General features: G+C 42.9%; 1 protein-coding gene across 4 annotated transcripts in view; it reads right to left on the minus strand.

The window, feature by feature from the left end:
- The window catches only part of CLCN6 (chloride voltage-gated channel 6), a 71435-nt gene that overhangs the window by 6646 nt on the left and 37554 nt on the right, over window positions 1–27235 (minus strand). For 2 of the 4 annotated variants that reach the window (XM_077151298.1, XM_077151297.1), the window contains 13 exons: window positions 26781–26848; window positions 25607–25665; window positions 16551–16683; window positions 6429–6542; window positions 5964–6130; window positions 5336–5462; window positions 4516–4642; window positions 4066–4219; window positions 3787–3946; window positions 3593–3699; window positions 2305–2491; window positions 1317–1474; window positions 944–1100 (listed from right to left, as the gene is read on the minus strand). In XM_077151298.1, the coding sequence (XP_077007413.1) occupies window positions 944–1100; window positions 1317–1474; window positions 2305–2491; window positions 3593–3699; window positions 3787–3946; window positions 4066–4219; window positions 4516–4642; window positions 5336–5462; window positions 5964–6130; window positions 6429–6542; window positions 16551–16683; window positions 25607–25665; window positions 26781–26848 (1718 nt within the window). Of the gene's footprint in view, window positions 1–908; window positions 1101–1316; window positions 1475–2304; window positions 2492–3592; window positions 3700–3786; window positions 3947–4065; window positions 4220–4515; window positions 4643–5335; window positions 5463–5963; window positions 6131–6428; window positions 6543–16550; window positions 16684–25606; window positions 25666–26780; window positions 26849–27235 lie in introns of those variants that run through there. The other 2 variants (XR_013171281.1, XM_077151299.1) reach the window with 2 other exon arrangements.

The raw sequence follows: 27235 nt of genomic DNA on the forward strand, positions 1-27235 counted from the left end.
CTCCACCACCAGTCTTCTGGATTTCCCCCAGGCTGCCCACTGCTGCCAACCCTCCCTGGGACGTGGGCTGCACCCCAGCTTGCAGGTCGAGCGTGGGACCACGAGTGCTGGCCACTGCTGTCCACCCCCCTAACTCCCTGTCACTCTATCAGGTGGGGTGTGGCTGGTTTCTGCATTCAGACCCGGCCTTCCACGATCTGCCTACTTCATTCCCTCCAGCTTTTTCACCGCCCCCGCCCCCCCCCCCCCAACGTACACCATGTTCTATCCCAGCTCCAGCCAGGCTGGTCCTCCCCACAGACCAGCCCCGCCCTGGCCACTCCACCCTGGGCCCTTCCTGCTTCACCTCCTTTTAACTGCAGGCCAGTCACCCAGGGAAGACCCCAACCAGGAGAGTCGGTTTGGAAACTGGGTCTCTGGGCAACCTTTTCAGTTTCCTTTTCAAGAGATGAAGTATGTGGAGGTGGGTGGGTCTAGGTGGCCAGGCACGACCCTGAACAACAGACCCCACCCCTCCTGCTTATCACCACAGAAACAAAACGAGAGAAAAAAGACTACAGGAGACTTCATAGAAAGAATGGTACTTTTTTTGATAACGCACATAAGAAGGTTCATTTGTATCAGAAATAAAAATATAAAAATTCTAGTAAAGTCCCAATACTGTAAGGCTACAGGCAAGCAGGAGGATGCAGGAGAACTGGTCCAGAGACAGAATAAAGACTGACTGATGGGATCCCTCACTCAGCATCTTCCTAGGGAGACACTGTCTGCAGCAGGGGTTGCAGGAGCCCTACACCGCCTCTCAACAGCCCCCTATTTGCACATGAACTCCCAGAAAGAAAGTGCCTCTCTTCTCTTCCTGGAGCACAGAGAATGTGTTCCTACCTCCTCTGTACCTACCATACACCACATATCTTCATTGTGCTAACAATGAGAGACTTACTGACTGACTCTCAGAATAACAAACCCCTCGGACGAGCAGGGTGACAAGCTGTGACCGAAGGATCAGGCCGTGGAAGGTCAAAGGGCGGAAGCGCTCCTCCATGGTCCAGTCTTCACTCGGGGACTGGTCAGGGTAGAGGTTGGGGTAGGGAGTGTATCTGTTACACAAAAACCAGACACTGCCTAGTGTACCCTAAGCAGGATCACTCCGTGCCCACATCCCCAGCATGCTCCCAAATTCCCATGAAGCCGGGAGCCAGGTGATACCCTCTGAGCAAAGGGCTGACTCCAGCGGAAACCAGGAAGGCACCAGTGCCCCTCGTGGAGGAGGAGTGTGCCTGGCTGCGGCAGGCCCTCCCCACCCCCCGGCTCACCGTCTCTCCAGCATCTGCTGGAGGAGGTCCTCCTTCTCTGCCGGCTCCTCCGAGGCCATGTGGTCATCGCACATGTTCCGCAGCTCACTCGATGGGTAAGACTTCATGGACTGGCTCCGTTTGCGCTGCTCGCCGGCTCGGGTGAGGATGCTGGATTTCTGTGGACAGGAGGCATGGAGAGCTGCATTTGGGAGCACCAACACAGCAGAACCAACTTGGTTGAAGGATTTGGCTGACAGTGAGGGTCAAAAGCACATCCTGACATAAGAATTGCAAGAAATCTTCTCAGATGCTCAGGGTCTTAGAGTTCAAAGAAGCCTCTTGGGAGTCTCATGACTTGGGTGTAGACCCCTGGGTTTTGCCGGTCCAACAGCCCTACCCCTTTGATTTGGGAATAGTACTTCCATTCTCCACGGGAGAATCGTCCCTCTCCTGTGTCACGTCCTGGTGGAACTGTCCACTAATGCTCCCCAGCCCTAGCCACCAAAGACAAGGGGTGGGCTCACGACCCAGGTGAAGCCATCAGACTCTTCCTCTCCCTGGATTCTGAACCTAGAGTAGTCCCCTGGGAACCTAGGGAGTGTCTGCTGGCCCCTGGTGCCTGCACCCCCACAGCGCTCCAGCCTGCATCTTCAGCTTTCCCATCAGTCTGGTGCTTCCAGCTGATCTGTTTTTCATGCTTAAGTAGGTCAGAGTCCATTTCTGGTTTTGGCAGCTCTAGAACCCTTAATACAACTTGCATTTTAGTAAATAATGAATAACGAAGCCCGCTGTAAAAAATTCTTGCTAAGGCCAGAATGAATGAGTGCACATCCTGCAGCCTGTACAGTCTACAGGTACCATCGAACCTATGCTTACTGCCATGGCTACTGAAAGAGTGTGCCGATTTCCCACCTACCTACAGGTGTGTGGCACACACTAGACCACTGGGAGCATGAAGGAACCACGTGTCTCCTTGCCCACCTCTGCACTGGGGCCATCTTCCTACCTTGAATCTGATGTTGTTACTGATAAGCTGGTTGCCCTTCATGAACTCCTTCTCGTTGCCCCGGTTCTCCGTGACCACGGGGAAGGCGTGATGCACCGTGGTGCGCAGGATGCTGACCAGGCTTTGGATGCGGGTGTGCGGGTAGACATAGGTCAGGTTGGGCTCCATGATGTCGCTGGCTCTCAGTCTGGGGAGGGAGGGGGCAGCTGTGCAGCTGGAGGCAGAGCCCGCAGCTCCCTGGGAAGAAGCTGCCGTGGCACTGGGCTGGCTCCCCTGCACTACCTGACCACTTGGGGCCCTCTTCTGGACCATCTCTACTGGTCTTTAAGCCTGAGCTAGGAGACCCTAAGCCTCAGCTGTCCCTTCCCTTGTGGTCAAACAGGTGAGCCTTTACGCCTCCCTCAGCCCAATACAGATGTCCTCTCGCCATAAAACCTACCTGCCTGCCAAGGGTTGATCACTCCCTCCTCTGCACTCCATGGCACATCCCACCTACCTCAACTGAGCTACTAATTATACCATGGGAATTAAAAATATAAACACGGAGTTCCCCATTAGCCCAGTGGTCGGCAAACTACAGCCCACTGGTCAAATCTGACCACGCTCACTCAGTGACATGCCTGTCTGTGGCTGCACCGGCAGAGCTGAGCAATTGTGGCAGAGACTGCATGGTCTCTATATCCCACCTTGTTTTTACATAAAACATTTGCAGGCCCTGAATTAGACTGTGAGGGCCTTGCAGATATCTGGACCTAGAGCCCAAATATTTATGGACTGATGGGTTGTCTGGTGATTCTGCCCAGAACAGTCACTGCTGAGAGTAAGCCATTTTGTTAGGCACACGTGAAGCAGGCCAGTTGTCACACCTGGGCTTGGCATACTCTAAGTTAAAAATTCAAGCATAACACAAACTTTACCTGGAGACCTCATTCTGGGAGAGCTGTCATACTTAACCAGAATGCCATAGGAGCCAAACAAACCCACAAAGCACTGGCCCCTGTCTCCCCCAGCCTCCACCCACATTCTCCTCTTTTTCCCACTGTCTTCCCCTCTCCTGGTGCTCCCAGCCATTCAGAGCTGCTCAACTTCCTCAGGCACACTCGGCAACCAGTGTGCTTGCTTTGTGAAGGAATTTCCTGTTGCCAATGACTGTTGTACCTTCTTCCAATCCAGGAATCTCTCGCTATTATTTCAAAACCAACCATTTCCCAACCTAACACAAACATTCCTTCGGCTCTAGAGCTTATGAGTTCTGAAGCGAGGACAAGAAGAGAAATTGTGGCCTTACTTGTCCATTTCCACCTCTGTCTCCCATTCCAGAAGTGGCACCCCTCGCAGGCCCACATGGATATCATAGATGCCTTTGTTGAAAAAGTCCCCAGTCCATTTGGCCACCTGGAATGCAAAGCCAAGACTGAACACAGGCACTTATGGGTGAATGTCACCCCGAACGTGAAAGGAGCCTAGAAGGGGGGTGCTCACCATCAGGGTGACCATAATGGGGAGCCCGTAGGTGATCTCGTTGGTGGACTCGATCAGGATGACTGTGAGGCTGATGGTCATGCGGACGACCCCACCCAGGAAAGCCGCAGCACCAATCAGGGCAAAAGTCCCCGAATAGATGTGGCCCAATCCAATGTAGCTAGCGAAGAAAGGAACCGAGGACAAGGCTTAGAAGCACATCCGTAGATGGTGGGAGAAGCCTACATCTTGCACACTTGTGCTTATGTACACATGCATGCACGGAGGCATCCACTGTACCTTTTTAGGACATTGGCAACTAAACGTCCAAAAGCTGCTCCGCACAGCAGAGAAGGCACAAAAAGTCCGCTTGGCACAGAAATGCCGTACGTCCAGCATGCAAGCAGGAAATAGAGGACGAAGAACAAGGCTAAGGTGATGGGACTGAAAGTACCTGCAAGGCAAAAACCAACCTGAGTTCCACTACCAGGTGTCTGCCAAGACCTACCAGACCCTCAGCTCCTGTGAGGTCCCTCTTTCCCCCAGATGGTTCATCTCCCAACACTGGAGGCAGAAACCCCAATCCTTCGTCTGGGGGATTGTTACAAAGGAAAAGCCTTGTTTCTGCTCAGAATTAAGGGTAAGCTTGGCTGTCTTTGAGAAGTAACAAAGGGACAGAGGAATAATAGACATTTATTCCCTGCAGAAGAAACCATGTGCCCGGGGACAGGCTGCAGCACAGACACTCACTCTCCTGGTGGAAGAGTTGAAGGATGGCTGACTCCTGGGGGTTGAAGAAGAGTGTGGCCATGTCATTGTAGGTCTCATTGGGACAAAAAAAGGTCTTGATACTTGAATTCACATCTTCTGATGTAACCTAAGAAGCAGAACTCAAAATGTCAGTAGAAGAGCACGTCATCAGGACACTCCTGAGTCTTCAAGGGGTAACTTTGCGAGGAGGCAGAAAACGTCTGTCTTGACATTACTGGTAAGTTACAGGGGCCGCAAAGAATGGGTCCAGATCCTGTGGCAGCACCTGTGACACCACATTCTCTGCACATGGGGATGAAAGAACCAGGGTAAGGGCCTGGATTCCTCCACATTCACAGAAGGAACGACACCTGCGGGTCACCACGGATCCCCAGCTGCTTCCTCCCAGGTGCTAATCTTCTGGGGGACATGAAAAGAGCCTAGCCTGACAGTCCTGAGGACAGGGGGTGGGGGTGGGGGGAATGAGGCAGGTGAGAGACAGATGGCTAGGAGGTGACAGGGGTCTGGAGAGGTTGAAATCAGGACATTCAGCACACAGAGTATCTGCTCAACAGAGAGGAGTCCCCTTCTCTGACAGCCAGTGTTGTTTACAAAGGTGGGGAAAACAGAGACCATTCGGCACTTAGACTCTCTGGGGTGAAAAGACAACCATAAATTCCTGCAACTTTTAAAAATTTGATATGTGTGTTGAACAATGAACCCCACACATCCATAAGCCCTAAACAGAGTCAAGTCAGACATTTCTGGATCCTTCTTCGTGGTGGGTGTGAGATCAAGGCAGCAGGTGCGCTGAGGTTACCTGGAGCTGGAATGAGTCGTTGCCGATCTGACTGGAGGAAGACATCTGTCGGCACTCCCCTAACACCATCGAGGCTACAAACACCACCACGGTGGTCACCAGAGACACCAGGAGGCTCTCTAAGACTCTAGGAGAAAGCACACCTGTTACTGGGCAGTAAAAAAGACACTCTGGTCTTGGGAACTCAACAATACAACCCTGCCTACCTCCCAACCATTCACCAACAATTGTATATTTTGTGTCCCACCAAGTTTTCCATAAAAAATGTAGTCAAAGTAGGCTGCTGCATCACGTCCTCTCTCTCCACGGAACGGCATGGCCTTCTACCTAAGTCCCAGGTCTCTGCACACGACAGCACCCTCAGCAGGGCCACACTGACCCTTCTGACTTGGTCATGCGTCCTAGCTGCAAGTCAAGAGCAGAGCTGATAAACAGACTAAGTTCTGACTTAGCCTTTCAGTCTGACAGAGAGTAGACATATGACCCTATTCTGTTCTGAGTCTTAGATGTGGAATCAAAGCTGGGATGGGCAGCAGGCTCTGTTCCCACAATGTCTTCTTGGGGGACACGGTCCTGCTCACACAAAGCTCAGGGAGCCCCAGCAGGTTGGGGAGGTGACTGCAGGTACCTGACGAGCTTAGGTTTCGGGTGCACGTTTCGCATACGGTATTTTGCGAGTCTCTTGTTCAGACAGTTGAAGGCGGCTCCTAGGAGGCCCCCAATGACCCCCATCACGATGAAGAAACCCAAATCCATAGCTGTCCAGAGATGACATTTTTTATCAGAGTCAGAGCACTGAGAGAAGGGGAAAGGGAGAGAGAGAGAAAAACCACAGTGCCCATGAGAACAGGAAGGGGGCGGAAGAGGGGAAGAGAGAAGCAAGAGCTGACGCCACCTTCCCTCTCAGGGAGCCAGTCCTGTGCTGGAATCTTGCCCACACCGACCACGGGGCCTACACAGGAGAGAGACCACAGGGGCAGAGGTGCCCCTCCAGAAGCTGTACCTACCCTTCTGGTCACTCCTCCCGGTACTTTACTTACGAGCAATTTTCATGGGTCAAGTAAGAAATTCTGGGGAAAAGGACAAAACATACCTTAAATTCGCCAAAGTTCAGTAATCCGGGGAGCTGGAAGGAACCCCAACTTCCAAACTGAATCCCAGAACGAAAGAAGTTGAGGGTGAAGGTGGCGGACATGGAACAAAAGAGCTAGGGGACAGGCGACAAAAACAAAACCCAATAGTGAGGAGTCCACTTTTTCCTTGGCACATCTTCAAAAAATCAAAGCTCTACACAGAAACCTGCAAATCTAGCTTTGGACACAGGGACTTGATAACCACTGCAGTAAATACACCACACATGTGAAAAAATTTAAATCAGGTTACAGGGAATTTTCATTCAAACGACCAATAAATACTTGTTGAGAGCCTGTTGTGGACCAGATCTCGTACCCAAGAGGAACAGCGAACATAAAAGGGAGCACCTTCCACTCTGAGATGGGAGGATTGAGTTCAAGTTCTGACTCTGCCACTTCTTACTTCTAACTATGGCCAGTTTCGTGTTTTAATGTCACGTGTTCAGCAAGTGAGGAAAATAGGAGATTGACTGGGGGCTTATTGTTTGGGTGATGTGAATAGTATTAACATGAAAAGGGTAAAAAAAGTTCTTTAGGGAGAAGATGGCAGCTTAGTAAGGCACGCAGGTCTTAGTTTCTTCTCCAAAACAACTACTAAAGAACTAGAAACAGTACAGAACAGCTCCCGGAGCCACAACAGAGACCAGACACACAGCGTACTCCATTCTGGAACAGCTAGACTGGTTAAGAGACTCCGCTGCAGTGAGGTCCCTGAGAGGCGTGCGCTTCCCCGGGCCGTGGCGGCTGGTGGCCGGAGCCCCTCCCTCCCTCCTTCCCGGGCCGGTTGGGAGCTTCGGATCGGCGGTTCCCCAAGCCGCGGCGGCCGGCGCCCCTCCCCCACACATGGCTTCCCAGGCCAGCTTGGAGCCTCGGATTGGTGGTTCCCCAAGCCGTGGTGGCTGGCGACTGGAGCCCCTTCCACATACGCAGCTTCCCGGGCTGGCTGGGAACCTCGGATCAGCGGTTCCCCAAGCCGCGGCGGCCGGCGCCCCTCCCCTACGCGCGGCTTCCCGGGCCGGCTGGGAGCCTCGGAACAGCAGTTCCCCAAGCTGCGGCGGCTGGCGACCCTCCCCCACAGGCGACTTCCCGGAGGGAAAGGAAAGAGTCTCCAACAGTAGTAGAGACTGAGCCCAACCTAACACCAATAGTGGCATTAATGAACAACTTCTGACTACTAAAAATAGGCCCTCAGCTCAGGCAAAACTGATCAAGGCGGAAGTCGCCGATTGGGCTAACTGAAAAAGAGGAAAGGGGGCGAATCAGAACCTTCTGCGGCTGTTTCTACGGAGGCTTCGTTGCCTCTGGGCTCAGCGCTGGGATTACACAGGTTGCAACTGCCCCAAACGCAGAAACAGGCTGCTTTCAGGGCTCTCTACCACCTGAACTTTCCCCGCAGGAGGGGTGAAACGCAACTCAGGTGGAATCCCTCTCTCAAGGAATTCAGATCCCAGGACTTCACAATTTGAAGCCATTAAAACCAACCTACAACCTTTCCTCTGTCTCCACCACACACCCAGCAGCGAGAGTCTTCCAAAGTTAAAGGAGCCACAACATCTTTTGCTGGTGGGACCCGCAGACAGACAAGCACCACATACTGGGCAGGATAAGAAAAACAGAGCTCAGAGACTTCACAGGAAAGTCTTTCAACCTGCCGGGTCCCACACTCAGGGAAATCTGATTAAATGCCCGGACGCCAGCAAAAAATAACAAATCACACCAGGAAAATTGAAGATATGGCCCAGTCAAAGGAACAAACCAATAGCTCAAATGAGATACAGGAGCTGAGATAACTAATTCTGAATATATGAACAGAAATGGAAAACCTCTTCAAAAACCAAATCAATAAATTGAGGGAGGACATGAAAAAGACATGGGATGAACAAAAAAAAGAAATGGAAAGTCTGAAAAAACAAATCACAGAACTTATGGGATTGAAAGACACAGTAGAAGAGATGAAAAAAACAATGGAAACCTACAATGGTAGATTTAAAGAGACAGAGGGTAGAATTAGTGAACTGGAGGATGGAACATCTGAAATCCAAAAAGAAACAGAAACTATAGGGAAAAGAATGGAAAAATTTGAGCAGGGGCTCAGGGAATTGAATAATAATACGAAGTGCACAAATACACATGTTGTGGGTGTCCCAGAAGGAGAAGAGAAGGGAAAAGGAGGAGAAAAACTAATGGAAGAAATTATCACTGAAAATTTCCCAACTCTTATGAAAGACCTAAAATTACAGATCCAAGAAGTGCAGCGCACCCCAAAGAGAATAGACCCAAATAGGCGTTCTCCAAGACACTTACTAGTTAGAATGTCAGAGGTCAAAGAGAAAGAGAGGATCTTGAAAGCAGCAAGAGAAAAACAATCCATCACATACAAGGGAAACCCAATAAGACTATGTGTAGATTTCTCAGCAGAAACCATGGAAGCTAGAAGACAGTGGGATGATATATTTAAATTACTAAAAGAGAAAAACTGCCAACCAAGACTTCTATATCCAGCAAAATTGTCCTTCAAAAATGAGGGAGAAATTAAAACATTCTCAGACAAAAAGTCACTGAGAGAATTTGTGATCAAGAGACCAGCTCTGCAAGAAATACTAAAGGGAGCACTAGAGTCAGATACAAAAAGACAGAAGAGAGAGGTATGGAGAAGAGTGTAGAAAGAAGGAAAATCAGACATGATACATATAATACAAAAGGCAAAATGGTAGAGGAAAGTATTACCCAAACAGTAATAACACTAAATGTTAATGGACTGAATTCCCCAATCAAAAGACATAGACTGGCAGAATGGATTAAAAACCAGGATCCTTCTATATGCTGTCTACAGGAAACACATCTTAGACCCAAAGATAAACATAGGTTGAAAGTGAAAGGTTGGGAAAAGATATTTCATGCAAATAACAACCAGAAAAGAGTAGGAGTAGCTATACTAATATCCAACAAATTAGACTTCAAATGTAAAACAGTTAAAAGAGACAAAGAAGGACACTATCTACTAATAAAAGGAACAATTAAACAAGAAGACATAACAATCATAAATATTTATGCACCGAACCGGAATGCCCCAAAATACGTGAGGAATACACTGCAAACACTGAAAAGGGAAATAGACACATCTACCATAATAGTTGGAGACTTCAATTCGCCACTCTCATCAATGGACAGAACATCTAGACAGAGGATCAATAAAGAAACAGAGAATTTGAATATTACAATAAACGAGCTAGACTTAACAGACATTTATAGGACATTACACCCCACAACAGCAGGATACACCTTTTTCTCAAGTGCTCATGGATCATTCTCAAAGATAGACCACATGCTGGGTCACAAAGCAAGTCTCAACAAATTTAAAAAGATTGAAATCATACACAACACTTTCTCAGATCATAAAGGAATGAAGTTGGAAATCAATAATAGGCAGAGTGCCAGAAAATTCACAAATACGTGGAGGCTCAACAACACGCTCTTAAACAACGAGTGGGTCAAGGAAGAAATTACAAGAGAAGTTAGTAAATATCTCGAGGCGAATGAAAATGAAAACACAACATATCAAAAACTATGGGACGCAGCAAAGGCAGTGCTAAGAGGGAAATTTATTGCCCTAAATGCCTATATCAGAAAAGAAGAAAAGGCAAAAATGCAGGAATTAACTGTCCACTTGGAAGAACTGGAGAAAGAACAGCAAACTAACCCCAAAGCAAGCAAAAGGAAAGAAATAACAAAGATTAGAGCAGAAATAAATGAAATTGAGAACATGAAAACAATAGAGAAAATCAATAAGACCAGAAGTTGGTTCTATGAGAAAATCAATAAGATTGATGGGCCCTTAGCAAGATTGACAAAAAGAAGAAGAGAGAGGACGCAAATAAATAAGATCAGAAATGGAAGAGGAGACATAACCACTGACCTCACAGAAATAAAGGAGGTAATAACAGGATACTATAAACAACTTTACGCTAATAAACACAACAATTTAGATGAAATGGACAAGTTCCTAGAAAGGCATGTGTGGCATACTTTTATTCTTGGCCTGGTGGCTTAGTCTCTTTCTCTCCCTCCCTCGCCATTTTGGCACGTCCGGTTCTTCTAAGCCTCTGAATTACAAGCCTCACCGGCGACTACTGATGATGCAGCCTTGTCTCTCTAACCCTATTGGCCTTCTCCTTAGTCCTCCACCTACCCAACATCCTCTGCTACGGGTACACTCAGGAACAGCATCTCTATGGTCACAGTCACTCATCCGTCCTCCCTGTGTGATTGGCTACCCTCCCCTGGAGGCCACGCCCTAACTCCGCCTCTCCTCAAACTGTATATAATCCAGGGCTCGTCAAGCCTCGTGGTCTTTAGCTTCTGGCGGCCATGGCGTAAGTGTCTACAACAATAAAGCTACCTCGCCTTATGCCTTAATTGACTCGGCCTCCAGTCCTTTAGACCCGCAGCGAGGTCTCCTGCGCGCGCCCCTTGGACCCAGACCCCCGGCTCGAGCCCCTTTTCTGCGTGCGGCAGTGTCGTCTAGCAAGCAGTGAGAAGCTGAGGAGTAGAGGGTCCCCGATAGCTTAGCGGTTGGGCCAAACCGCAGGCATGAACAACCAACTTTGACTCAAGAAGAAATAGATGACCTCAACAAACCAATCACAAGTAAAGAAATTGAATCACTCATTCAGAAGCTTCCCAAAAAGAAAAGTCGAGGACCAGATGGCTTCACATGTGAATTCTACCAAACATTCCAGAAAGAATTAGTACCAACTCTGCTCAAACTCTTCAAAAAAATCGAAGTGGAGGGAAAGCTACCTAATTCATTCTATGCAGCCAACATTACCCTCATACCAAAACCAGGCAAAGATATTACAAAAAAAGAAAACTACAGACCAATCTCTCTAATGAATATAGATGCAAAAATCCTCAACAAAATTCTAGCAAATCGAATCCAGCAACACATTAAAAGAATTATACATCATGACCAAGTAGGATTCATCCCAGGTATGCAAGGATGGTTCAACATAAGAAATCAATTAATGTAATACACCATATCAACAAATCAAAGCAGAAAAATCACATGATCATCTCAATTGATGTAGAGAAGGCATTTGACAAGACTCAACATCCTTTCCTGTTGAAAACACTTCAAAGGATAGGAATACAAGGGAACTTCCTTAAAATGATAAAAGGAATATATGAAAATCCCACAGCTAATATCATCCTCAATGGGGAAAAATTGAAAACTTTCCCCCTAAGATCAGGAACAAGACAAGAATGTCCATTATCACCACTATTTTCAACATCATGTTGGAGGTTCTAGCCAGAGCAATTAGACAAGAAAAAGAAATACAAGGCATCAAAATTGGAAAGGAAGAAGTAAAACTATCACTGTTTGCAGACGCTATGATACCATACGTCGAAAACCCAGAAAAGTCCACAGCAAAACTACTAGAGCTAATAAATGAGTATAGCAAAGTAGCAGGTTACAAGATCAACATTCAAAAATCTGTAGCATTTCTATACACTAGCAATGAAGAAGCTGAGGGGGAAATCAAGAAACGAATTTCATTTACAATTGCAACTAAAAGAATAAAATACTTAGGAATAAATTTAACTAAAGAGACAAAAGACCTATACAAAGAAAACTACAAGAAACTGTTCAAAGAAATCACAGAAGACCTAAATGGACGGAAGGGCATACCATGTTCATGGATTGGAAGACTAAATATAGTTAAGATGTCAATCCTACCCAAATTGATTTACAGATTCAATGTAACACCAATCAAAATCCCAACAACTTATTTTTCGGAAATAGAAAAACCAATAAGCAAATTTATCTGGAAGGGCAGGGTGCCCCGAATTGCTAAAAGTATCTTGAGGAAAAAAAACGAAGCTGGAGGTCTCATGCTGCCTGACTTCAAGGCATATAATGAAGCCACAGTGATCAAAACAGCATGGTACTGGTATAAAGATAGATATATCGACCAATGGAATCGAATAGAGTGCTCATATATAGACCCTCTCATCTATGGGCATTTGATCTTTGAAAAGGCAGTCAAGCCAATTCACCTGGGACAGAACAGTCTCTTCAATAAATGGTGCCTAGAGAACTGGATATCCATATGCAAAAGAATGAAAGAGGACCCGTATCTCACACCCTATACAAAAGTTAACTCAAAATGGATCAAAGATCTAAACATTAGGTCTAAGACCATAACACAGTTAGAGGAAAATGTAGGGAGATATCTTATGAAGCTTACAATTGGAGGCAGTTTTATGGACCTTAAACCCAAAGCAAGAGCACTGAAGAAAGAAAGAAAGAAAGAAATGGGAGCTCCTCAAAATTAAACACTTTTGTGCATCAAAGAACTTCATCAAGAAAGTAGAACGACAGCCTACACAATGGGAGACAATATTTGGAAACGACATATCAGATAAAGGTCTAGTATCCAGAATTTATAAAGAGATTGTTCAACTCAATAACAAAAAGACAGCCAACCCAATCACAAAACGGGAAAAAGACTTGAACAGACACTTCTCAGAAAAGGAAATACAAATGGCCAAAAGGCACATGAAGAGATGCTCAATGTCCCTGGCCATTAGAGAAATGCAAATCAAAACCACAATGAGATATCATCTCACACCCACCAGAATGGCCATTATCAACAAAACAGAAAATGACAAGTGCTGGAGAGGATGTGGAGAAAGAGGCACACTTATTCCCTGTTGGTGGGAATGTCAAATGGCGCAACCACTGTGGAAGGCAGTTTGGCGGTTCCTCAAAAAACTGAATATAGAATTGCCATACGACCCAGCAATACCATTGCTAGGTATCTACTCAAAAGACTTAAGGGCAAAGACACAAACGGACATTTGCACACCAATGTTTATAGCAGCATTATTTACAATTGCAAAGAGATGGAAACAGCCAAAATGTCCATCAACAGACGAGTGGCTAAACAAACTGTGGTATATACATGCAATGGAATATTATGCAGCTCTAAGACAGAATAAACTTATGAAGTATGTAACAACATGGATGGACCTAGAGAACATTATGCTGAGTGAGACTAGCCAAAAATTAAAGGACAAATACTGTATGGTCTCACTCATATGAACTGACGTTAGTGAATAAACTTGGAATATGTCGTTGGTAACAGAGACCATAAGGGGATAGAAATAGGGTAAGATAGTGGGTAATTGGAGCTGAAGGGATACAAACTGTGCAACAGGACTGGATAAAAAAACTCAGAAATGGACAGCACAATACTACCTAACTGTAATGTAATTATGTTAAAACACTGAATGAAGCTGCATGTGAGAATGATAGAGGGAGGAGGGCTGGGAACATAAATGAAATCAGAAAGAAAGATAGATGTTAAAGATCGAGATGGTATAATATAGGAATGCCTAGAGTGTATAATAATCGTGAAATGTACAATGTACAAATTTTAAAAATGTTTTGGCATGAGGAAGAACAAAGGCATGTCATTATTGCAGGGTGCTGATAATAGATGATAATTAATACTTTAAAATGTCACCTTATGTGTGAGACTAAAGCAAAAAATGTTTATTTGTTACAAAATTTAGATTTTGACTAGAGCATTTCCTAATATAACTCATGTAGATAGTTTGATTGAATGTCATAAGTACTTGGAATCTCAGGTAGCACATGAGATTTTGTTGGTTTGTCCAGAGTGATCCCCTGATGAATCCCAGAATGATTTGATCAGTGACTGGAAAAGTACTTGCAAGCCCCCTTTGGGGAATGGTGAGAGTGGGGAGAAATTCAACTTCCCCAAGTTGAATTCTTGATATTCTCACAAGCAGTGTGGACAACCAAAGCTATAGGCTGAGCCCCCAGTCTTGGGGTTTGTTCACATGAAACTTAACCCCACAAAGGATAGGTCAAGTCTACTTATAATTTAGGCCTAAGAGTCACCCCCAAGAGAGCCTCTTTTGTTGCTCAGATGTGGCCCCTCTCTCCAGCCAGCACGACAAGCAGCCTCACCACCCGCCCCCTCTCTGCGTGGGACATGACTCCCAGGGGTGTGGACCTTCCTGGCAACGTGGGACAGAGATCCTGGAATGAGCTGAGACTCAACATCAAGGGACTGAGAAAAACCCTAGAATGAGCTGAGAATTAACATCAAGGAATTGAGAGAACCTTCTCGACCAAAGGGGGAAGAGTGAAATGAGACTAAGTATCAATGGCTGAGAGATTCCAAACATAGTCGAGAGGTTATCCTGGAGGTTATTCTTACGCATTAAGTAGATATCACCTTGTTGTTCAAGATGTAGTGGAGATTCAACTCAACAACAAAAAGACAGCCAACCCAATTACAAAATGGGAAAAAGACTTGAACAGACACTTCTCAGTAGAGGAAATACAAATGGCCAAAAGGCACATGAAGAGATGCTCAATGTCCTTGGACATTAGAGAAATGCAAATCAAAACCACAATGAGATATCATCTCACACCCACCAGAATGGCCATTATCAACAAAACAGAAAATGACAGGTGCTGGAGAGGATGTGGAAAAAGAGGCACACTTATCCACTGTTGGTGGGAATGTCAAATGGTGCAACCACTGTGGAAGGCAGTTTGGCGGTTCCTCAAAAAACTGAATATAGAATTGCCATACGACCCAGCAATACCGTTGCTAGGTATCTACTCAAAGGACTTAAGGGCAAAGACACAAACGGACATTTGCACACCAATGTTTATAGTAGCATTATTTACAATTGCAAAGAGATGGAAACAGCCAAAATGTCCATCAACAGACGAGTGGCTAAACAAGCTGTGGTATATACATACGATGGAATATTATGCAGCTTTAAGACAGAATAAACTTATGAAGCATGTAATAACATGGATGGACCTAGAGAACATTATGCTGAGTGAGTCTAGCCAAAAACTAAAGGACAAATACTGTATGGTCCCACTGATGTGAACTGACATTCGAGAATAAACTTGGAATATGTCATTGGTAACAGAGACCAGCAGGAGTTAGAAACAGGGCAAGATAATGGGTAATTGGAGCTGAAGGGATACAGACTGTGCAACAGGACTAGATACAAAAACTCAAAAATGGACAGCACAATAATACCTAATTGTAATGTAATTATGTTTAAACACTGAATGAAGCTGCATCTGAGCTATAGTTTTTTTGTTTGTTTATTTGTTTGTTTGCTTGTGTCTTTTGTTTTTCTATTATTATTTTTATTTTTTTCTTTATATTAACATTCTATATCTTTTTCTGTTGTTTTGCTAGTTCTTTTCCTAAATTGATGCAAATGTACTAAGAAATGATGATCATGCATCTATGTGATGATGTTAAGAATTACTGATTGCATATGTAGAATGGAATGATTTCTAAATGTTGTTAATTTCTTTTTTCTTTAATTAATAATAAAAAAATTAATCTGTAAAAAAAAAAATGTCGTGGAGAGGCTGGAGGCAATTGCCTGAAAATGTAGAGCTGTGTTCCAGTAGCCATGTTTCTTGATGATGATTGAACAATGATATAGCTTTCACAATGAGACTCTGTGAATGTGAAAACCTTATGTCTGATGCTCCTTTTAGCTACTATATCAACAGAAGAGTAGAACATATGGAATACAAATAAATAATAGGGGGAACAAATGTTAAAATAAATTCAGTTTGAAATAGTGGTAAATGAAAGTGAGGTGTAAGGGGTATGGTATGTATAGTCTTCTTTTTCTCTATTATCATTTTATTTCTTTTTCTGTTGTCTTTTTCTTTTTCTAAATCGATGCAAATGTACTAAGAAATGATGAATATGCAACTACGTGATGATATTAAGAATTACTGATTATATATGTAGAATGGAATGATATCTAAATGTTTTGTTTGTTAATTTTTTTTAATTAATAAAAAAAGTTTTAAAAAAATGCATTATTAATCCTCATATAGTTTGGAGGTTGCAGGTGTTCTGGAACAAAGAAATTTCCAAGACGGTCAACCCTTCTGTTCTCATGAGAACTGCAGTTAAATGTATCAAGAGATGTCCAGTGTAATTTGGGGGGTGTGGTTAAGTCTAGGACAGGTTTCTCCTGAAGGCTCTCCTCACCACTTTCCACGTGAGCCCTTGGTTCCAGAAGGATGAGCCCTCCTCCAGGCTGAACAAGGTACCCCCAATTGGAGCCCCAAAAGCTGCAGCAACTCCAGCAGCTGCCCCTGCTGACACGAAGTCTCGCTTGTCTCTAAGGAGAGATGAAAGAGAAAAGGTTTATAGGGGAAGAATTCTCGGGCCACGAAAAGCCAGTTATTCACTTCCCTATCCAGGAACGTTTTATCTCATGACTCATGAACAGTTGGGGGTTGCAAAAGGACAACTCTCTGGTGAGCTCACTTAAGAGGAAATACAGTTCATTTAAATGCCAAATGCCCTCCTTAGAGTCCCTCCAGGAGTGCTGGCTCCTCTGCCTGGGGGAGCAGGAGCACTGCAACTTCAGTCCACTATGCAAACATGAACTGCAGAGCCTGTCCAGCCTCCTTCTTCAGGGGCAGGGCAGGCACTCCCCGCTGTCACTGCTGAACCCGTTCCCTTCCTCCCAGAAAATCACAGCACCAGTAAAATCGTCAAAGTGCTGAGTACTCCTAAAGGAGTTATACAGAGAACTCCAAGGTCCACTAGGAGGACTTGACTTCTGAATCTGGGCCACAGATTCCAAGGTCCTTATAAGGTGTGTGGGTCATTAACACATACAAATCTCACAGGCCCCAAAATGTCTACTGAGTACAGCCTCTTCCGACCTAGGAAGGCAGCTGACCAATGAAATCATTTTGGAATGCTAAATACACTCCAGAACATGCCTGTGGACTTTCTTCACTGTATTTCCAATGTTGGCATCACTGCACAAGATGCTGCTAGGCCTTCCAGCACGAGAAAATAGAAGCCATGATGCCAGTTTAATGTTTTATTTTTAACATTTTTTATTGTGAAATGCAACATATATACAAAAATACGCTTTTTAACAAGCAGTTAGAGAACGGGCTTCAAATTTTGATACGAGTTACAGTTCCACAATTCCATGTTTTCCTTCTAGCTGCTCCAAGACACTGGAGACCGAAAGAAATATCAATACACCGATTCAGCAGTCATACTTAATTGTTAAATCCTATCTTCTCTGTCATAACTTCTCTTTTTTCTTTAATCCTTCTCCCAATCTCTTTAGGGATATTTGGGCTAAGTCACTTCTTATTTTTTCATGTTGAGAAGGGGTGCCAACAACATGGGACAGAGGAATGGAACTAGTTGATGTTCTTGGAAAGGCTGGTCCCTCTGAGTTTCAGGACTTATCTGGCCTAGGAACCATCTGGAGGTTGTAGGTTTCTAGAAAGTAAACTAAGTGCGTAAAACTTCAGTGGAATCTCAGATAGAGCCCTGGGTATTCTTTAGGGTTAACAGGAATGACATTGTTTGGGATTTGGCAAACCATAGTAATTAGCGATATCTAGCTGAAGCTTGCATAAGAGTAGCCTTTAGAACAACCTCTCAACTTTATTTGAACTCTCTTAGTCACTGATACCTTATTTTGTTACATTTATTTCCCCCTTTTGGTCAGGAAAGCTTTGTTGATCCCAGGGTGCCAGGGCCAGGCTCATGGAGACTTTCACCCCTGAATGTCACGTCATACATAGCAGGGGATAGTAATTACTTTACTTGCAGAATTGGGCTTAGAGAGAGAAAGGCCACATCTGAGTAACAAACAGGTTTTCCAGAAGCAACTCTCAGGCATACTTACAGGTAAGCTTAGCTTCTCCGCTACAGAAGTAAGTTTCATAAGAGCAATCCTCAAGATTGAGAGCTTGGCCTATTAACTTGGGAGCGCCTAATGTCTGAGACAGTATCAGGGGTTCCCCAGAGGGGAAACTTTAATAGTTTCATAATTTTTTTCTCCAGTCCCTCAAGCAACTTTGCCAATACTTCTTAATTATCCGCCCAACAGACTCTGGAATATATCCAGGTACTACCTTAAGCTACACAAAATCACAAGCCCTCATTCCCATTCTGGGTTCCTTGTGTTCGGGTTATTTAAATGAGCTATCCAGACAGGTTGAGTTAGATTATGTGTTTCAGAAAATTTAGGTTTCGGACAGAATAAAACTCTTTTCCTTTGGTCTCATACAGTTGGTGAAGTTCTAAAATATATACAATATCATCTTTTATCCTGTATTCTGATTTACCTTAGTCCCAATTGGATCGTTTTTGTTCTTATCTCTAATTGAAGCCAGATCTCTTTTCTGGTTTAACAGTTCTATGTAGTAATGCTAACTTTCAGAGCTGTAGAACTCCAACTCTGTGGCCTAGGTGTCACACAGGTACCCAAAGTTTCAGGGAAATACCAGATTATACACACACAGGATACAGCATTTCAGAATCTAGCCATAAAACTTACAGCTTCAGTCTAAATGTGACTGCTATTTGAGCCTTCAATCTAGGCCCCAATTTTCTTATGAGTATTTTCTAAAAGAGACCTGTACAATATTTGTTCTTTTGTTTCTGGTGTATTTTGCACAATATAATGTCTCCAAGGTTCATTCACCATTACTGCATACCCCATGACTTCATTCCTTTCTGTAGCCGCACAATATTCCATCGTATGCATATACCACAGTTTGCCTTTCTGCTTCTCAATCAATGCATCTCCTGGCCACCTCTGCCCCTTAGGCATCATGGATAATGTCCAAAATAAGCAACCACGTCTTACAGCGTCCTCAGTTGTACAATCATCAGCACTCTCGATTTTAGACTGTTTTCACTGGTCCAGACAGACAAAGAACCAATAGGCCTGGCCCCACCAAATATCAAATTTAAACCTCCCCTTATCTCTTGTCCCCACCCCCCCTTTTTATCCCTGATATTGCTGTGGTACTATTGCCGCCTTCCTGCTAATTATAGGTTATAGCACGCAATATTACTTTTCTCCCTATACCCCTCTATTATTAACTCTCTGTACAAGATCAAATCTTTGAAGTGGTTTATGTAAGAACCTTTTATAATTATAGAGTTAATTGGTGGAATACAAGACTCTATACAACCCCTTTCAATTGTATTCACCTTCAATATGGCAATGTTACTTATTACCCCACTAATGACTACTCTCACTTCTATCTGTTCCCTCATGTTTAAGTTCAACCTCACTGGATAACCATTCAGCCGTCTCTAGCTTCTGTGAACCTCTAAGTCCCCTGTAATCTACATGTGAGCCTCTGAGTTTACCTTCACCAGTGTCATAGTAGCGAAATCATACAGCATCTGTCCTTCTCTGTCTGGCTTATTTCATTCAGCATTATGTCCTCAGGGTTTGCGCACCCTGTCACACACTTCAGAACCTCACTGCGTCTTACTATTGGATAATATTCCATCATACGCATATACCACATTTTGTTTATCCACTTGTCTTTCGATGGGCACTTGGATTGTTTCCATCATTTGGCAATTATAAATAGTGCCGCTATGAACACAGTCATGCAAATGTCTGTTTGTGTCACTGCTTTCAGCTCTTCTGGGTACATACTAAGTATTGGTATCGCCGTGTCATCAGGCATCTAGATACTTAGTTTTCTGAGGAACCGCCAAAATGTCTTCCACAGTGGCTGTACCATTATACATTTCCACCAGCAAGGCGTAAGTGTCCTAATTTCTCTACATCCTCTCCAACTTTTGTAGCTTCCTGTTTGTTTATTAGCAGCCATTCTTATCGGTGTGAGGTGATATCTCATTGTAGTCTTGATTTGCATTTCCCTTGTAGCTAATGAAGATGAGCATCTCTTCATGTGCTTTTAGCCACTTGCATTTGCTCTTCAGAAAAATGTCTATTCATATCCTTTATCCATTTTATAATTGGGTTGTTCTCTTATGTTGAGTTGTATGATTTCTTTATGTATACAGGATATCAAACCTTTGTTTGACATGGGTTTCCAAATATTATCTCCCATTGAGATGGCTGCCTCTTCACTTTCTTAATGAGAACCTTTGAGGCACAGAGGCTTTTTATTTTGAAAAGTTCCTGCTTACCTATTTTTTCTTTCATTGCTTGTGCTTTGGGTGTAAAGTTTAAGAAGCTACCTCCTATTACTAGGTCTTGGAGATGTTTCCCTTTATTTTCTTCTAGGAGTTTTATGGTACTAGTTCTTATATTTAGGTCTTTGATCCATTTTGAATGAATTTTTGTATAGGGTGTAAGGTAGGGGTCCTCCTTCATTCTTTTGGCTACTGATATCCAGTTCTCCCAAGACCATTTTTTGAAAAGCCTATTTTGTCTCAATTCAGTGGATTTGGGGGCCCTGTCAAAGATTAAATTGACCGTGGATTTGATGGTCAATCTCCACACTCTCAATTTGGTTCCATTGGTAAATACTTCTATCGTTGTGTCCGTACCATGTTATTTTGATCACTCTGGCTTTATAGAAAGCTTTAAAGTCAGGAAGTGATAGTCCTCCCACTTGGCTCTTCTTTTCCAAAATATAAATATTTCCCTTCCAAATAAATTAAACAATACACTTTTCCAAGTCTTCAAAGTAGGTTGTTGGAATGCTGACTGATACTGCATTGAACCTGCAGATCAGTTTGGTCAGAAACGATACTTTTTTAAATTATTATTATTAAAACAACAAACGTACAAACATTGTTTTGTTATTGTTGTTGTTGTCACATACTTCATAACTTTATTCTGTCTTACATCTGCATAATATTCCATCATATGTATATACCACACCAGCTGAATTAATTTTAAAGCAAATTTTAATATATATAAATATACCATTCTAGTGCATACAAACATTCTTGACATACATTCTTGACATGGTTACAATCAACGACTCACAATATCATCATAGTTGTGTATTCATCACCATGATCATCTTTTTGAACATTTTCATCTCTCCAAAAAAAAGAAATAAAAAAGAAAAAATTCATACATGCCATACCCCTTACCCCTCCCTCTCACTGACCACTAGTATTTCAATCTACTCAATTTATTTTTACTTTTGTTCCCCCTATTATTTATTTCTTATCCATATTTTTACTCATCTGTCCATACTGTAGACAAAAGGAGTATCAGACACAGGGTTTTCACAATCATACAGTCACATTGTGAAAGCTATATTATTATACAATCATCTTCAAGAAACATGGCTACTGGAACACAGCTCTACAGTTTCAGGTACTTCCCTCTAGCAACTCTAACACACCATAAACTAAAAAGGGGATATCTATATAATGCATAAGAATAACCTCCAGGACAACCTTTTGACTCTTTGAAATCTTTCAGCCATTGGCACTTTATTTTGTCTCATTTTTCTCCTCCCACTTTTGGTCAAGAAGGTTTTCTCAATCCCTTGATGCTGTGTCCCAGCTCATTCTAGCATTTCTGTCCCACGCTGCCAGGGAGGTTTACATCCCTGGGAGTCATGTCCCACATAGAGAGGAGGAGGGCAGTGAATTCACCTGCTGCATTGGCTAAGAGAGAGGTCATATCTCAGCAATAAAAGAGGCTCTCTGGGGGTGACTCTTAGGCCTAATTTTAAGTAAGCTTAGCCTATCCTTTGCTGGGATAAAAGTTTCACAGGGACAAACCCCAAGATTGAGGGCTAGACCTATTGATTTGGTTGTCCCCACTGCTTGCAAGAATATCAGAAATTCTCCAAATGGGGAAGTTGAACTATCCCCCCTTTCTCCCCATTTCCCCAAGGGATACCTCTTTACTCACTGTTCAAACCACTCTGGGATTTATTGGGGCATCAAACTAACCTGGACAAACCAACAAAATATCATGGTCCATGTACTTACGGTGGAACTGACATCTTGATGACATTCACCCTTTCTATCCATGAGCACAGAATGCCTTTCCACCTATTTAGATCTTCTTTGATTTTTTTTAGCAATGAAATTTTTTAGCAGAAAATTTTTTTTCTGCATACAAGTCCTTAACATCTCTAGTTAAGCTTATTCCTAGATATTTGATTCTTTTAGTTGTTATTTTGAATGGATTTTTTTTCCTTAATTGTGTCCTCAGTTAAGTCATTACTTGTACATAAAAACATTACTGATTTTTGTATGCTGCCACTTTGTGGATTTATTAGCTTTTGTTGAAGATTTCTCAGGGTTTTCCAGATATAGGATCATGTCACCTATAAATAATGAAAGTTTTACTTCTTTTTCTATTTGGATGTCTCTTATTCTTGACTGCTTCACCTAGGATTCCACTTCAATGTTAAATAATAATGATGACAGTGGGCATCCTTTTCTCATTCCCAGTCTCAGGGGAAACATTTTCAGTTTCCCTGTTGAGTATGATGCTGGCGATGGGTTTTTCATATATGCCCTTTATCATACTGAGGAAGTTTCCTTTGATCCCTACCTTCTGAGATATTTTTATCAGAAAAGAAGGCTGAATTTTGTTGTATGCTTTTTAGTGTCAATTGATATGATCATGTGATTTTTTTTTCCTTTTGAATTGCTGATGTGCTTCCTGTATTACACTGATTGATTTTCTTGTGCTGAACCACCCTTGCACTCCTGGCAAAAATCTCACTTGGCTGTGATGTATAATTCTTTTAATGTGTCATTGGATACAGTTTGCTAGTATTTTGTTGATAATTTTTGCATCTATATGCATTAGGGTGATTGATCTGTAGTTTTCCTTTCTTGTACCACATTTATCTGATTTTGGTGTTAGAGTGAAGTTAGCTTCATAAAATGAATTAGGCAGTGTTTCTTTTTCCTCAAAATTTTGGAAAAGTTTGAGCAGACTGGTGTTAGTTCTTTTTAAATTGTTTAATAAAATTTCCCTGTGAAGCCGTCTGGCCCTGGACTTTTCTTTGTATGAAGATTTTTGATGACTGAGTCTCTTTACTTGCAAGGTTTGTTGAGATCCTCTACTTCCTTTCAAGGCAGTGTAGGCATTTCATGGGTTTCTAGGAAATTGTCCATTTCATTTAAGCTGTCTAGTTTGTTGGCGTATAGTTGTTCATAGTATCTTCTTATGATTTTTAAATTTCTTTAGGATCCATGGTAACAATCCCCTTTTCATTTCTGATTTTGTTTGTATTCTTTTTTTCTTTGTCAGCCTAACTAGGGGTCAATCAATTTCATTGATTTTCTCAAAGAACCAACTTCTGGTTTTGTTGATTCCTTCTATTGTTTTTCTGTTCTTCAGTTTGTTTACTTCTCCTTTAATCTTTGTTATTCATCTTCTTCTATTTACTCTGGGGCTAGTTTGCTGTTCTTTCTCTAGTTTCCCCAGTTAAGTTGTTGATTTTTGCTTGTTTTTTTTTTTAATACAGGCCAGCACTGCCTTTGTCATGCCATAAATTCTAATATGTTGCATTTTCATTTTCATTCATCTCCAGATATTTAGTTATTTCTGTAGTAATTTCTTCTTTGACCCACTGTTATTTGAGAATGTACTTATGAAAGTTCTTTAATCTCCATGTACTTGTGAAAGTTCTAGTTCTTTGGTGGTTATTAATTTCCAACTTCATTATGTTGTAGCTGGAGAAACTGCTTTGAATAATTTCAGTCTTATTAATTTATAAAGACATGTTTTGTGCCCAGCATGTGATCTATCCTGGAGAATGTTCCATGAGCACGAGAGAAAAATGCATATCTGGTGTTCTGAGGTAACCATCTATAAATGTCTGTCAGGTCCAACTCATTTATCACATTGTGTAACTTCTCTATTTCCTTGTTGATTCTCTTTCTGGTTGTTCTGTCTATAGAGGAGAGAGTGGACTGAAGTCTCCCACTGCTATTGTTGAAACATCTATTGCGCCCTTCAGTTTTGCCAATGTTTGCCTCCTGTACTTTGGAGCTTCTTGGCTGGTGGCATAAACATTTATGACTGTTATTTCTTCTTGGCAAATAGTCCTTTTTTAAATATGTAATATCCTTCCTTGACTCTTACGACATTTTTATACTTAAAGTTTATTTTATCTGATATTAGTATAGCTACTCCTACCTTTTTTTGTTAAAGTTTGCACAGAAGATCTCTTTCCATTCTTTCAGTTTCAATCTATTTATAACATTGGGTCTAAGACGGGTCTCTTGTAAGCACATATAGAGGGATTGTATTTTTTTTTAACCATTCTGCCACCTGGCTTCTTCTAATTGGTGAGTTTAGTCCATTAATGTTCAAAGTTATTACTGTAAAGGCAGCTCTTGCATCTACCACCTTATGCTTTTAGTTTTTGTCAGATCTCTATGTTTTTCCCTTTCTCTCTTTTTACCCTTTAAGTTACTCTTACTGATGACTCTTCAATTCTGTGCCTTCCTCCAGACATCCCTCTCCTATCTTTTTTCTTTTTCAGCCAATAGAAATTCCTTTAGAATTTCTTGCAGGGTAAATATCTTGTTGGCAAATTCTCTCAGGCTTTAATCTCTTCCCCAATTTTGAAGGACAACTTGGCTGGATAAAGGATTCTTGGCTTAAAGTCCTTCCCATTCAGAATCTTAAAAATATTGTACCTCTGCCTTCTTGCCTCCATGGTGTCTGCTGAGTAGTTTGAACTCAGTCTCATGTGGTTTCTCCTGTATATAGTGAATCACTTTTCTCTTACTGCATTCAGGACTTTCTGCTTCTCTTCAACATTTGACAGTCGATTAATATGTCATGGAGTAGGCTTATTTGGATTTATTCTATTTGGGGTTCGCTGGATATCTTTGGTTTGCATATTTATGTCTTTTATAAGCATTTGGAAGTTCTCCCCCAATTTCTCTTCTACTAACCTTTCTAGACATTTACTCTTCTCCTCTCCTTCTGGGACACCAATGATTCTTATATTTGTGCTCTTTGTTTTATCCATCATTTTCCTGAAATCCTGTTCCATTTTCCCAATATTTCTTGCCTTTTTTTGGGGGGGGGGGGTGCATTCAAGCTCAATCGTCCTTTCTTCTAGCTCACTTATTCTTTCTTCTCCCTTCAAGTCTACTCTGGTGTTTCTCTAGCATATACCAGCTTGTATCTTTGCTGATTTTCAGAAGAGCTATTCAAAGCCTGCCTCCTTTTCTGAGATTTAGGCTGCTTAGGCTAGCCAGGCTAGAGCAAGTATCAGGTTTGACTGGAAGTAAATGAACATATTTGCTTTTTAAAAAAATAATAATTCCTCATCTTTCCATACCTGTCACTTCGGAAATAGGGGAAGTTAAACTGGATCTTCTGTAAGGAGATGCTCTGAAACTAAACAAGAGAGAACAAAATCAGAGAAAGGCTGACAGGAACTCACAACTTCTGGAGAGTTCCCTTTGCCTGAGCATACCTGGGCAGATGTGCTGCAAGAAGGAAGAGTCTAGGACAGTGAACTAGAAAAAAAGAGGCTATCTCTTTTGGGAGGGAATTATCTTCAGTGTCCCCCAAATTTCTAGTCTCTTCAGAAACTGCATTATGCATAGTCAACAAATCAGAAACAAAATGGAAACCAGCTGAGCAATGGGTAAAGAAGAACTGAAAGCTGCTGTAAAAGATAGAGCTAGCTCTTCTTAGGGGATGTCTGGAAGTACGGAAGCTGAAATAGTCATTTCAATCTGTTCAACAAATTCTTGTGTTGACATCCCATCCCAATCTGTGCTTGCCTTCCCCCTGCCTCTCAGCTCACAGGGATCTCATGTAAAGGAGTTGAGGCAGTAGCTAGAGACCATCAAAAGATGGGTGCTGGAAGAAAGAATCTTCACTGCTTTCCTTCAACAACTCACAGTCACAGCAACTTTCTCCCATTAGAGCACGAAGGGTAAAAGCCTAAAGCAATTGAGGTTTCTAAAACTTGCAGCCCTGGAATGTGGAAAAGCCCATAAGAATGGGGGTTCTGGAGTCTTGAGCTAGTGCCTTAACCTCTCTGGGCCCCAGTTTTCTTGTCTGAGAATGGGTATCATGGAAATGACTAAACACTCAGAGTGGATACACAGCAAGGAGGTGGTACTCAGGTGCCTGGCACAGTCTATCACACAGTCAGCACTTCACCACCAGGAGCTATTATTATTACTGCGCTACTTTAAATGGAAATCAGCACAGAACTGTGCCTAAAACCATCTTAGTTGACACTCCCAGCCTCTGGAGAGTTGATGGCCCTGTGATGACCCACCTGGCTACCCTACATGGATGGAGGAACTTGGCAGTGGCTAGCAGAGCACCCATCTGATCAGACTTCACGTATCTTTTCAGCGGTCCGAGGACTTGGCAGAATACTGCTAAAACTCTACAGGGCAAGTGGGAGGCAGATAACGTATTCTTCATGTCAACCCAAATTGCAATCAGATTCCAAAACCATGGGTCACAGGAGTGAGAACAGCAGCCCTTACCTGTGGGAGGCCGGCCCCCACCACTGCTCCACTGTGAATCATGGGGCCTTCCTTCCCCACAAAGAGCCCTGGGAAGAAGTGAAAAAGGGGGGACCATCAGCACAGAAAAGTTTCTGGGTCAGCTGACCTTTGCCACATTTGTCTTTTCTTGAGAAATATAGACAATTATATGAGGAAATGCGTGGGCTAAATTCCCAACGAATAAACTCTGTTTAAAGTTTTGTTAAGGGGAAATACTCTTTAAACTCTAAATCATGGGTCAACACACTATAGCCCATGGGTCAAGTCTAGCCAGATGCCTCTTTCTGTATGGCCCGAGTGCTTAGAACCATCCTCAATTTTACCTCTTGGCCTACAAAGCCTAAAATATTTACTGTCTGGCCATTTACAGGAAGAACTTGGTGACCCCTTCTCTAGATGCCTGAAAATCCTTTTGCTAAAAGAAAACCCCATAA

This window comes from Tamandua tetradactyla, chromosome 2 (assembly GCF_023851605.1).
Source record: "Tamandua tetradactyla isolate mTamTet1 chromosome 2, mTamTet1.pri, whole genome shotgun sequence".
Classification (NCBI taxonomy): Eukaryota; Metazoa; Chordata; class Mammalia; order Pilosa; family Myrmecophagidae; genus Tamandua; species Tamandua tetradactyla.